At 36.7% G+C, this 13,652-nt stretch overlaps 1 protein-coding gene across 2 annotated transcripts in view; it reads left to right on the top strand.

Moving 5' to 3' along the window:
- The window catches only part of prima1 (proline rich membrane anchor 1), a 32,173-nt gene extending 23,032 nt beyond the window's left edge, over positions 1 to 9,141 (top strand). For both annotated transcript variants that reach the window (XM_052585545.1, XM_052585544.1), the window contains exon 4: positions 6,712 to 9,141. In XM_052585545.1, the coding sequence (XP_052441505.1) occupies positions 6,712 to 6,814 (103 nt within the window). In that variant the 3' untranslated portion in view covers positions 6,815 to 9,141. The remainder of the gene's footprint in view (positions 1 to 6,711) is intronic.
- The last annotated feature ends 4,511 nt before the right edge of the window (positions 9,142 to 13,652 follow it).

The following is a 13,652-nucleotide window of genomic DNA, read 5'->3' as shown; positions in this document are numbered from 1 at the left end:
TGGTCAGGAATGTTTCAAGCAAACAGATTCAAACACATACATACTAAACATGAATATGTATCCTTAAGCTATCCAATAGTTATTAAAAGACATACACAATAAGTGATTATAAACATGGTAGTCAAATGTGTGGGTTACATATAAATGAATATGGAGTAAGCAATGGACTGATATTCATTTATAAGTCTTTTTTAGTTCATTTTGGTTCATTTTTACATCTATAAAAGACAGTTCCTGTGCCATTCTCTGACATAAAGATGTTATGTGGAGACCAGAGGTTAAAAGGTCCCCTTACGAATTTCAGTGTGGTTCTGCTAGGTGGGGGGAAGTTAATCCAAGGATCTTGTTTCCGACTTGTGGCACTAGGAATTAGGTATGGGCGTTTTCCGCAAATATCACATTCGAATATTTGAGCTCACAAAAAACGAATATTCGAATATTCATTTATTTAAATTAAGTTTAATGAGACAGAAGTTATTTTTCAGCAACATTTATTGTTTCCGTCATTTTGAACAAGCTTACACACAATAAGCTTGAACATTACACATCGTGTTTTGTAGCTGAAAACCTTTAACAATGCGTGCAAACAAACAAAAGTACAGATTAAAAGCAAAAAAAAAAAGTGAACAAAGAAAAAACGTAAAGCAGCCTGCAGCCTACACTTAACTTTTAAACTTTTAAACTGTCAGCAAATCTTTTTTGCTTTTATTTTTATATTGTTTTACCTGTTCTTGTTAAGAAATACGGGCATGTGAACATGATCGGGGGAAAATCAACTCCTTAGTCTGTTAACAATAAGGCCGACTCACAAATAACGGTGTGCTAAGCGAATACGTTTTGTGAAACGCTTCGTGTTTTCATTTCACCACTGAATGGGATCCTCATCTGGTGGAATACATGGCTCCAGCAAGAACTGTTCCCCACTCGTCTCGGCTGGACTCTCTGTGATCATCTCTGAAAAACTGGCTCAGCCTTTTCCGACAAGTGGGCTTTCCGTCATCGTTGGTGGCGGCTGCATCCGCACCACTCGCATCAAGGAAAATGTTCTGATATTGTTCAAAAAAGTTTTTTTTTCTTGCTTCTCTCATGTTTTCATCGTGAAACCTGAGATGTTTGTGCCGAGGGTCTAGGGTGGACCGAGAAGAGGAGTTTTCACTGCATTCTCCAAGTTAGCGGTGTTTATTCGTTGCTTGAGGGATGCCGCAACAATGTTCTTTAATTCGGTCACTTTCTGTGATTATCCACGGCATATTTGAAGTACTGTAGAAGACCGCAGTTCTTAGGGGCCGTTCACATATCGTATCTATTTCGTTATTTCCAATTTATGCGCGCTCATAATAGAAGCGACGCCGTCGCGATTCGCACGTGGTGCGAAGCGCACGTTTTTTCCAGGCGCGTTCGCACCGCATCAAGTTAAAGACATCTCAACTTTTCAGAATGCCACAAGCGCACTGCGGGTCATGTGACAAGAACTAAACATTCAGCTTCATCCTTTCCCGTAACAGCATTGAAAGCTCAGCCAATATGAAGGAACAGCTGACCATAGCGGTATATGGATTGCCATTTTGAGATAAATTTAGTAGCAGGAGAGTTACTGCAAGCGATTTTTAGTGCTGCAAATCAATTTATCCTTTGCTGAAATTTCCGCGTCTTCATGGAGAGAGCGCGTCATTGTTGCTTAGCAACAGCAGATGCCCCAGAGGCGCAACTGCCCGAGCGCTTTGGAAAGAAGGAGAAAGCGGCACGCCTTGCGTTTTCTACGCGTTTTTAGGCGAGATTTGTGAACGGCCCCTAATTCATTTATTCATTATTATCGAATCTTTAATTTGTCTGGTTCGGGTCTGATATGCTACACATAGTTGATTATTATGATTAATGACATCTGGGGGGGGGGGGGGGTAATTAAATATTCTAGTTTATTACATAACAGTTGTACAGCATCATTTAACTTATACTTATCCTGCAGTCATATGGAAACAATCTCAGCAATCTTATTTTGAGAGAAAATGAATACATTCTGGTGCCTATTCCAAGGAGCCAGGTTATAAAATATTTAGCTTTACCTGTAATCTTTTGTGTAGCTCTCTGCCATGCGTGTACTACACATCATGTATTATTAAGGACCCAGGCCCACATTTGGAGGTGAGGGGTGTGTTTTTTTTATGTTTTGCAGTGATATTTCAGGCTTCTTTTCAATGAAAAATGACTAGCTGAACCACTGAGGATCCAACCCTGTGTTTACCAAACAAGAAACCTTGAGTGTTATATGAGTAAATGTAAACATGTAGACTGTTTATGTACATTCTAGGGATATGCCGGTATCAGATTTTCCTGTTGCGATTCATTGGTAATGCTTTTTGTCACGGTAATGGTATTATCATGGTATTACAATTTAGTTAAAAAAAAGTGGTCATCTAGAATAACAGGTTACATAACTTTGTCTTATGACAAAAATAACAGAACATTTAAATACAATAAAGCAATACAGAAAAATAGATAAAGTTAAACATTTTACACAGATTAAAGTGCAAAAGAACAATAAAGACCCATAGGTATCACTTTGCAATAAGATCTCTTTAGTTCACCTTAGTAAACACAATAGATCCATTATTGATATTCAGTGAAAGTTTGATCATTGCCCATTTGGTAACACAAACAGTACAAATAGCTTGTGAAAAAACACATTGTCTATATGACCCTTTCATGGAAGCAGAATATCGCTGTGGAGATATTGCTAAACTTGTATGTTTCATATTATCATCAGCACTTTTGCCGCCATCAGTGAGCGTGCACAGGGTTGCCAGATTGCACCAATTAAATAAAACACAGTGCAGAAAGTGTATCCTTAAAGGAGAAAAGCTCTGTTTTGGGGCCACAAGCATGAACGCTAGTGAAGACTTGCTAGTAATGCAAGATAAAAATGCCAAATTAAAAACATGTTTCAGGATAAATAGGGAGTTGGCCAATATTGTGATGATTATTTCTAATGAAATGAGAAAGGTGGATATTGTTATCGAGATTAAAATACGATTAATCGTGCAGCCCTAAGAGAACAGCTCATACAAGTTATCGCTTGTTTTTCTAACTTCAGCTGTTCTTTAGAACTTATCCTTCCTGATCAGCATTTATTTTAGCCCGAGAGACATTTTTGGCCCACATTTTCCCCTTAGGATTTATGTGTCGATCTCAGAGGAGAGGTCACACATGACTGAGGCAGCCAAACAGTGTGCTGAAATGTCTGGGGAATGGCCACGAGGACCTCTCAGGTGCTGCTGTCCATCAGTGAGAAAAGGTGGTAGAGAGCAGAAACAGAGCGAGAGAAAATGTGCAAGCGAGCAGGCTCAGTGCTGATTCAGGGGAAAGATAAAGGAGTTTTTGGCTTCCCGTCCTGGCACGTTACATAAGCTTAGTGCTGGAGTCCACAGAGAAATGGGCGACTGTCAGGGCATCTGCACACGGTGCAGTAGAGCAACACGACTCGAGGGACATTCGCACAACTGCTGAAGTCCATGAGCCTTTAGCAGGTTGGAGGGGGGACTGAAACAAGCTCTCAGTGGAAAACTACCGTTTAGCTGAAAAAGCATAGTTTTATGCAGTGGACTTCCAGACAGGATGTACGTGAATTGAGAAGACTGGGATAATGTGATCAATCCAAATGGCCTTCTTTGCTTAAATAATCTGACTATTCAGTATGGATTCTGCGGTTTCCATTTGTATCAAATTGTTCTTTATTTTGTCCAGCTGTTAAGCATCTCAAATAGACAAAGACCATTCCTTAAGTGACCCAGCCCTACAGTGCAGCTCTACAGCTCTTCTTTTATTTATAATATGCTTCTATAAACTTTGTGTTTAGTTAAGCTAATTATCTTTTATTTAATGTTATATTAAAGATAATGTAACTGTTATTTCTCCCTGTGTGTTGACTTCTGAAAGGAAGGATGTTCCCTTTACATTTTTTTTCTTGTTGTCCTCCTCCTTTCCCACTCCACCCCTCTAAAATCAGATGAGGCAGTCTTTTCCCTTGTGTAAATCATGCAAAGCAAGAGGATGTCTTTATAGGAAAGCCCTGCAGCCTGGGGCATCTTGTGACAGATGGCCCCTGCAGAGCTATGGGATTGTCTCATCAGTCCTGCCCAAGAGACAGAGACTGTGTTTATCACAACAGATGAGCGCTAGCTACCTCTGAACATTTAATCAATCTCGACAAGGAATTCAGTTGAAGGCATAGCTGTTTTTGTTGCTCAAGGTTTGAAATTCTAGGTCTTATTTAGAAGCTGAAGAACAGGAACAAAGTCTATACTCATAATAATATGCTATTTAATCAAACAACAGAAAAAAGGAAATATAATTTTGAGCGATGCACACAAAAATGAAATACCCTGTTATTTACTCACCTTCTTGTCATTTCAGACAATATATAGACTTTTTCTTCTGCAGGACACAAAAGAAGATATTTTGAAGAATTTTTCAACAGTTGTTTACTATGAAAGTCAACAAATTTGGACCATGTTTACTATGAGCTATACTTCGAAACAGTTATATACTGCCATTAGAGAAATAGTTAGAGATTGGCAAGATTTTTGTGTGTTTGTTTGTTAGCAAGGCTGCATTTATTTAATCAAAAATACAGTACATACATTAATAATGTGAACAATTATTGCAATTCGAAAACTGTTTTCTGTAGTATTTTAATGTAATATTTACAGCAGTCTTTACTCCAAAGTCTACAGTGTCACATGATATTTCAGAAATCATTCTAATAATCTGATTTGGTGCTCGAGTAACATTATTATAAATGTCAAAAAATCTTTGATATATATTAACGAGGTCCAAAAACATAAACATTTTACCATGTTTAAATGATGGATGTTGAAGCTGTAGCTTGGCTCCACACACCAATGACATTTCATATGGGTCAGCTAAAACAAATGCTCTTTATCTTATCCTGTCTGCAAAAGCAGCCTTCATTCAACAAGTTGCAATCTCATGTGTATTTCTCTGGAAGAAACGGGTCAATTTTAATGAGCTCAAGCCCTGTTTATGAAATTAGTCTTGTCCTCCAGACAGACCCCAGAGTGCTGCAGACAGTAGAGATGGGCTCTGTAAAGGTCAGGTTGTTTTCTTTCTCATGACCATTTATATTTTTCCTGACCCAATCATTAATGTGATGTGGAATCTCTCTTTCTGGTATTTACTGTTATTGTTGAAGCTTCTGGTGTGTTTACTGTAGAACTCAGTGACCACACACTTCTTATTCTTCTACTCTTATAAGTCAAATCCACATTTTTCTATTTCCACAAAATTCTAAGCCTTGAAGCCCAGACAACTCTGAGCTGAACAACTGCAACATTTGATAGAAATCAAAAAGGTCAAAAAAATAATGTGAGTGCTCTGTGTACTAAAGTTGCTCCTTGTATTTGTTTAACAAAAATAAATAAAAGGGTCTTTGAATACTGTGTGTACTCTGAAAGTATTTGATTTCAGCTGCAGTCAATGTCTTTTGCATAGAACATTACAAAATAAATTGTGTAAATTGGATTATTATATTATTTTGTACACTAAGTATATTTGTAAAATCTTTTTTGAAATCTGTTCAGAAAATTTGAGGTCATCATAGGGTGACCCAAACATTTGAATGGTTATGTATATATTGTAATTTTATATTCTATTGCTGTGCTGTTGAGCCATTCTCTAGTTATCAGTTTGATTTCCATGGTAACTGTCGTCTTGGTGGATTTCACTTAATTCGGATTTACTAAAAAAGGAAGCAGGCTAATGGTTTCTACGGAGGCATACTTCAGCACTTAGCCTTTGAGTTATATTAAGGCTGTCTTCAAATATTTATCAGGTATTGTTAAAAATCGATTTCACTATGGAGGTTCTGAATGGCATTTTTTACATAAACCAGGCGCTGAGCCCTATTGAACGAAAGTGTTGTTTTAGCAGTGACGTAGTAGTTTGGCATCAGGCTCCTCCATTAGCTTATTGAACATTGTTGATAACTGCTTTCAAGTGGCCCCTTTCTGTACAGCCTTACTTTGCAAAAGCTGAAGCATTACATATTCCCTAACTAATTCAAACTTTTACTGATATTCATTTTGGCATCTTACAAAATGTGTATGCCCAGCATCTATCTCTCAGCTCTCACCTCAGGCTCTCTATACCATTAAGTCAATATGTGACTGACATGATTTAACAAAATATCAACAGATTGGATCTGCGTGCTCCGCTGTTTGGGCAGCTCTGGATTTTAATGCAGTTATGAAGGCAATTGGCTGCAGTCAGATTGCATATTTCAAATCGTAATAAAGAACGGACAGGCCAGAGCGCATACCACAGCTTTTTAAGTCCAGCAGCCATTACGGCTTGCGGGAAGTCATTTAAACTGCGGAATAACTCACTTTGATGACCTGTGCTGCTGTTTATCAACCCAGACTTTGTTAGAGTCTCAAGGAGCATCTAAAACTGTTCACTGGGGCTTCCTGAAGCACTGATTGTAAGATAGAACAAATATGGTGCACAGGAAACAAGTACAATTTAGATTTAACCTGCTGTAAGTACTCTGTATTTTCCTTTCCTAGTTTTTCTGTTTGCCTTTGAGACATTGTATTTCTTTGAACTAAGCTCAAGCCTCTACAACCCGATCAATAGCATCCTCAGTCTGAACAAGAATAGTCGTTTGAAGCTTAATCTTTTTGTTCTCTTTTCCAGGAAACCCCTTCGAAAAGAAGAGAACGGCACAAGCCGAGGGGAGTATGCCATGAGCTCACGCTGTAAACAGCAGGTAGTGGAAACCAATAACACTGGAGTATAGTGGCCATGCTACAGCTGAACACTCTGTACCCTACAGCACCACCATCTCTGTTTGGGTTTATGAGATGGACGCAAGGTATATTATGAATTTAGGAATGGTAAACCTCATGGCTGCCCTTCTTGGGACATAAAATGGTTTAAAGAAAAGACAAAAGTGAATATGTAATGACTGATGTGTACAGGCAAGTATAAGCAGGTTTTTGAGGAGACATGGAAATTCTTAGCGATGTTGGCAGCTGCACGAGTATCACAAGACTCAACCTGGCGGCCCCCCGGGGCCCCTTTGAGGACAGTATACAACACCAACAATTAAATAAACGCATGCACTTTCTGTCGAATGCAATGATGTTTTAAAATTCCTGTCTTCTCTTGTCTTTATCTCTGTCTTTGCAGTGTTTCTCATTTAACATTAAGGGTCCTCTCACCTCATGTAGATTGTGTGAGTGTTTAATGGTTAAATGACTGCATTGGCCCCATTGTTTTGATACAATCAACAAAAGGGATCGGATGATCCTGTATTTTGTGCAGCAAAATATACAATGGAGAATAACAAGGGTTTTCCTTAATCACCCAGAAATTTATTGCGGTTTGTGTTACTATGCAATTGGAAAGGATTGAGTTCTTGAGGTGCATGTTTAGAATACAAAAAATACAAGGCTAGAGTTAGCATTGCTGATAATTAGCAGCTTGTAGTTTGATCGTAATATACATTTGCATTCAAATTTGTCTGATGGTGTAGCCCACATGTGAAAGATATCGAATTATAAATACAGTAAAAAACAACAACAGGCATGATGGACTAGTTTTAGGAAAGGATTGATGAATAATTTCATGTTTTGGCTGATAAATAGCTGATATTAAAATCTGTTCTATTTTGTCAAAAAATTAAATGCACCACAAACTGCAATGTCTGTATGCATAGACAACAGTATGTACAGTATGAAATATGGATAACTCTTTATTTTGAGATGAATAATTGATTGATTAGTTGAGATTTTAAAAATCATAACAGAGTATAGGAAAAGCACCCTTTAGGTATAGGAAAGCACCCTTTAGGAAACAGTGCTATTAAAGGGTAAATCATTGCCATGATGTTTTTAAGTTGGTTGTAGACAAAAGACATGACAAAACAAAGTGTTCACAATTGAATATCCATTATCTGCCAATAAATATCCAATATGTACACACATGCTTATTAAAAACTGACTCATGTTCTCTTATAAGAGATATGGTCCTGATATATGGTGCATCATTCTTTGACTAGTTTGGCTTTCTGTGTAACATTAATATGTACACAATATGATGGATGTGCAATATCGGTTTACCCTTTCACAATTAGTCATGATGTGTTCATGAAAGTGATCCATAATATTGCAATTCATAATATATATATATAAAAAAAAACAATGGGAAATATATAGATTTTACATTAGTCAGTCATTACATCAAATCAGTATGGTTAATACAGTAAAACAGAAAACAGTTATTTGGTTATTGATTCACATCAGCATTTGTTGTTCATCTCTTTGAAATCATTCTAGATTCACATCAAATCTCTTCTTGACCTTTTTTGGCAACTCATAAAAACTAGGATGTTACAAGCTTTTACAAAGATGGTTAAAGCTATTTTTAAACTCATTAATACTGTGATTTAAAAATGTATCAAGGTGATTCATCAAACAAGCTAAACTCTACATTTAGCTTGTATCACTTTAGATCCTCTCTATTGTTTCATTTATTTTCATTGGAACTGTATATTGAACGTGTCTAGATCCCCCCCCCCCCCCCCCCCACCTCTTTTTTATAAACAGGAGCTTGTTGTAGAAAACAGTGAGGCACTGCTCATGCATAGTAACACTGAACTATGAATCATACTGAGCAATGATGTTTACATAACATAAAAGCTTGTGTGAACAAATATCCCTCTTCATATTCTGTAAAACATCCTCACAAACTACTGTACAGTCATTCACTCGTTCAACAAGATACATGTGTATTATACTGTACATAATATACTGTATAAGGTACTCAGAAGTGTATTGCATGAATGTACATATCAATATTTGCCTTCTTGACAGTCTATTGTGTGTACAGAGTAAGAGAAAATGTTTATAGGGATAAGTATAAGTCGATGTGTCGTCAGAACAGATAAGTGTTATAGTTTGTCTGGAACAAGCCATTAATGTATATTTGAGTAATCAGAGGTTGTTGCACAATGTATGCATCACATACCAAAATGTAAAACTACTATATATTGTGCATTGAACTAATTTAATTGCAACTTGCTGACTTTTTTAGTTTTAAATAAAATTGTACTACTGAATCATATCTGGTGCCTTTTTATGTGCAAAAATCATTGGTCATCATTTAAATTTGCAGAGTAATTTAGTGGTTAGATTAGTGCACAGCTGTAAAAACTGTATATGTGCAGCTTTCTAATCAGAAAAATTGTCTATAAGTAGACTATAATATTTAAACACAGAATATGTTTATAAATCTGTTTTAATATGATTTCATTACTCTTGACACCTGATATCTTTAAGGCTTAGAAAGTTTTGCGCTTGTGTATGGTGAATAATTATATTCCATTAATTGCTATCTGAGATATAATTATCTCTACATAATTGTTGTACTAAAAATATCGTACCTAGCAACAACAAGGACTCATAAGACTAGTTTTAGAATACTCTCATTCTGTTGCATATATAAAAATTTGTTTTCTTTTAAAAGATGTATAATATTTATTTTGTTTAGTTTTTTTTTTTAACAAAGGTTAAGTAGAGACCGTAAAACCTCCATGTCAGGCAAGTAGGAGCATTGTGAAAGAGTTAAATTGGGAGAAATTGTGGGGAGAAAATGTTGTAATTTAGCCTCCGTCTGCTGACACACCTTGCTTGACAAGTAATTTAGAAAAGTGGAATATTAAGATGTCTTGAACCACAATGTAAACATATTTTCTCTGCTCAGCTAGATAAATGACCCCAGTGTAGATAAGGATGATAAATTGCTTGGAGAACCCGAAGGCCGAGCAGGCTGTCATTCAGTCACTTTCACATGAAAATGTTAATGCTTGACAATATTTACACTGTCAATTAGTCAGGGACCAGTGAGGCTTCACGTCAGTCAAAGTTATCTGTCTGTGTTGCTTCCTATTATTCAGACCAAGTGCTCTCATTATACATTGCTATTCTCTGAAATACATTTAAAGCACTGAAAATCACAAATTAAGTTGACATTGTTTTATATTAAAAAACATTTTAGGCTATTAGCAAAAATCTAAACACTGATTAGTTTCATAAGTAGTGGTCATTCAAATATTTTAAGATATTGTTCAGGTGATTTCTAAAGGATCATGTAACTCTGAGGACTGGAGTAAGTAGGACTAGCATCAGAAGTCATTTGAAATGTAATAATTTGTACTGTTTTACTGTATTTTTCTATCAAATGTATATATAAATAAATAAATATATATATATATCCACACACACTCACACTGAAACACACATATACGTTCATAAATGTGACCAAATACAATTGATCACATACAGTACAAGTGTGTGTGTGTGTGTGTGTGTGTGTGTGTGTTTCAGTGCAGGTATTCATGAAATTATCAACAAGCTTTCATGTGCAGCGCTCCTTTCCCTCCAGGCAGCCACACATCGGCCGCTGGCAGAATAAGGAATTGGTTCTCTCACCTCTTCTGCTCGAAAGCTTTCAAAGCTTCCTCATAATCTCCCTCTATAATAGGTGACCCAGTATTAATGTTTTATCAATGAGAAGGCACCCAGAACACTGAATCCATACGAAGATTGCTTAGGGGACATTACATGGCACAAACCCAAATCCCCAAGACCAGGGTCTTGAACTTAAGTAAACATGTTCAATTTTGGTTTAACACAAAAATACACAGGCCAATCTAGGTGCGTTACATGTTAATAAAGGAGGCATATCTAAATGAGAGAATCTAGGAGCTGTTCTCTAACTTCTCCATCAGACGTGCCATTTGAAGATAATGCAATGAGACGGCTGGGGCCATTTGGAGCACTGATGCGTCTCTTCTCCACCGAGACTTGACTTACACGGGAACAAAGCCAACCCGACAGCCTGTAAATCGCTCTGCTCAGCTCCTGCTCATGAGAGGAGAGAGAGAGAGAGAGAGAGAGAGAGAGAGAGGTCCACTTTTAGATGATGACAAAAATCTATAGATATATGACTCCATCACGACAGCCCTGTAATCAATTATTCTGCAGAGACATCACATCTAAATGATAGATCAATTTAAATGTAAACTTATATTTGTGTATGAAGGCTAAATAAGTAAACAACACTAAAGAAGCTTTGCTTTTCTGTCTGTCATTGCTGAGAGAGAAAGCCAGAGCTCTGACTGTGCATATTATATTGTCAGGATTTGTAGCACTCCATTCAGCCTAAGTTGGGACAATAACAAACTCGTGGCTCCCAAGCTGTGGCACAGCTGAAGCTAAGGCCTTTTGGGCCATATGGATCAAATGAAATGGACTGGAGAGGATAATCCTTCTGCTGTCCCCTATAAACAAAACCAGTGCGCCACCGATAATGTGGCTTCACCCATTTGCATCTCATTGGTTCAAGGATCAGAATCAACAACAACAACATCTGCGGAAAAAAAAATGCACATCTTTGTTGTACAAGCTGTTCATTGTAGAGATGTTTTCAGACTTGGTTCAAAACTGAGAAAGCTTGACATGATTGCTAGCAGTTATTGGCTTCAGTTCAGGCTTAATCCAGCCAACTATAGGATACATTACAATTAGTTCTATTTTTAAATGTAATGAACAAACAGCATTCCCAGGATAGAGCACTATAAGGGTGTGTTTTGCATTCTACCATGCTGTTTTGCATCGCTTTTCCATGTAAAAACAGAACAATTTGTCAAAAACACTGATTCAAGTCAAGCGTCCATTTACTTAACTGATTTGTTTAATAAGAAATCTCGTTTCAAAACTTAACAAGTGAGTCACTGAATCATTCACTCAAACTATTTGTTCAAAAACATGGTTTCATTCAGGAATGAAAAGCTGAGTAAAGTCCAGTTCACACCAAGAATGATAACTATAAAGATACTGTAACTGTAGAGATATTAGCATTCACACCAGCGAACGATAATGTATGTTTATTAAGTGCACACTCATCTGCCACTTTAAGTTCAAGCTTGTTATAGCAGGATGGATTCTGATTGGGTGTCAGTGTTACAGCTGTGGTGTGGACTCTGCTATTCTTAAATATTGAGAATGATTTACTTAACTGATTCATTAATGAGCTACTGAATCACTTATTCAAACGATTTGTTCAAAAACATGGTTTCATTTAGGAATGACCCAAATGAGCGAGTCATGCATTCGTTTACTTAACTGATTGGTTCATTAACACTGATTCATTTAAATGAACTAAACAAGTGAGTCACTGAATCACTGATTCAAAGAATTCATTCAGGAATGACAAAATAATTATGTGTGTTTTTCAGGGACACATCTGCATTGGCTTAGAGATATTTTCATTGGTGGACCAAAAAAATAAAAATAAATAAAAATGGCAATACTGACTTAAATGTAAAACACTCCATATACTCTTCTATTTTATTTAACTGCTGTATAACAGTTGGACAGCTGAAATGTTCTGCAGTGCAGCCCTGCGAAAATGTATGTTTTAAGTGGTTTAGCTTTAATTTTAATAGCAATGCATTAAATAAAAGCGCAGAGTCACACTCTGCAGTTTTGGATGTCTGGGGAGCAGTCAGCTCTTAAACGGCTCTGTAGTGTCAACCGGTGCCAGAGTATGATGGAGAGCTCTACAATGCTCCAGCCTTTTCTGCCAGCCCTTCTTGAAGATTTCTAGACACTCAAGAGTTTGCACAAAACAAATGGCCACTTACCCCTCTCCCCAGGCCCTTCTGACAGCGAGGTGTGTAATCAATGTTCAGTGTTGACCTTTTTTTAAGGCCATTCATCCACATAAATGCTGCAATGGAAAAACTGATGGAGATTTTTTTTTTTTTTTAAGCGCAAGACTGAGTGTTGTGGTTTGGCCCATCTCACACATTTTAATGATAGTGGACAGCTGAGGGATTGAGTGATTGCGGGTTGCTGGCCTCTGAGAAGGGGAGACAAGGTAAGCATAAAACATAGAAAACTCTTGCAACTCGGTGACAAAATCATCTGCGATTTGTGTTACTAATTTTCCTCTAGACTGAACTGACATTTGCATTTATTAATATACAAATAGTAATTACTTTAACATTATATAATGTTCATACATATATTTAAACAGTAATACTAAAGTATGAGTAAATGTATTAGCATATAATACAAACCTAATATTCTGAAGAGTTGTCTAAGAAAGCAGTGTCATTATGGTTATGATTTGTCTTTTTTAATATTTTGTTTCCATATTGAGTAAAACAAAGAGGTGTATTTCCACTCTATATGAATAATCAACACCAACTGTGTTTTATCTGGAATCTCTAGTGTCCTCAGTTTATTAGCTATGGAGTTGCATTGCCACCCTGTGGTTATTTTCTAAAGACATCAAATAATTTCCTGAGCCAAAAAGTGGGCCCAGTAGTACAAACAAATGAGCTAAAACAGAGGAAATTGTGCTTAGTAATCTATTTCTGATTCTGCAAAAATAATGACTCGGAAACCTAAACAGGCCTAAGTATATTATTAAAGTAGACTGTTATTAAGCCTGATCATGTGTGATTTAAACTGAATGATTTAAATTTTATCTAGGAATTTATTAATTATGGTGACTTACTGTAATACAAGATCAGATTAAAAAAGAGGAGTAAACGGATCAAAATA

This window comes from Carassius gibelio, chromosome B20 (genome assembly GCF_023724105.1).
Source record: "Carassius gibelio isolate Cgi1373 ecotype wild population from Czech Republic chromosome B20, carGib1.2-hapl.c, whole genome shotgun sequence".
NCBI lineage: Eukaryota > Metazoa > Chordata > Actinopteri > Cypriniformes > Cyprinidae > Carassius > Carassius gibelio.
The sequence above is the reverse complement of the archived record's forward strand: the minus strand, read 5'-3'. Positions and strand labels throughout refer to the sequence as shown.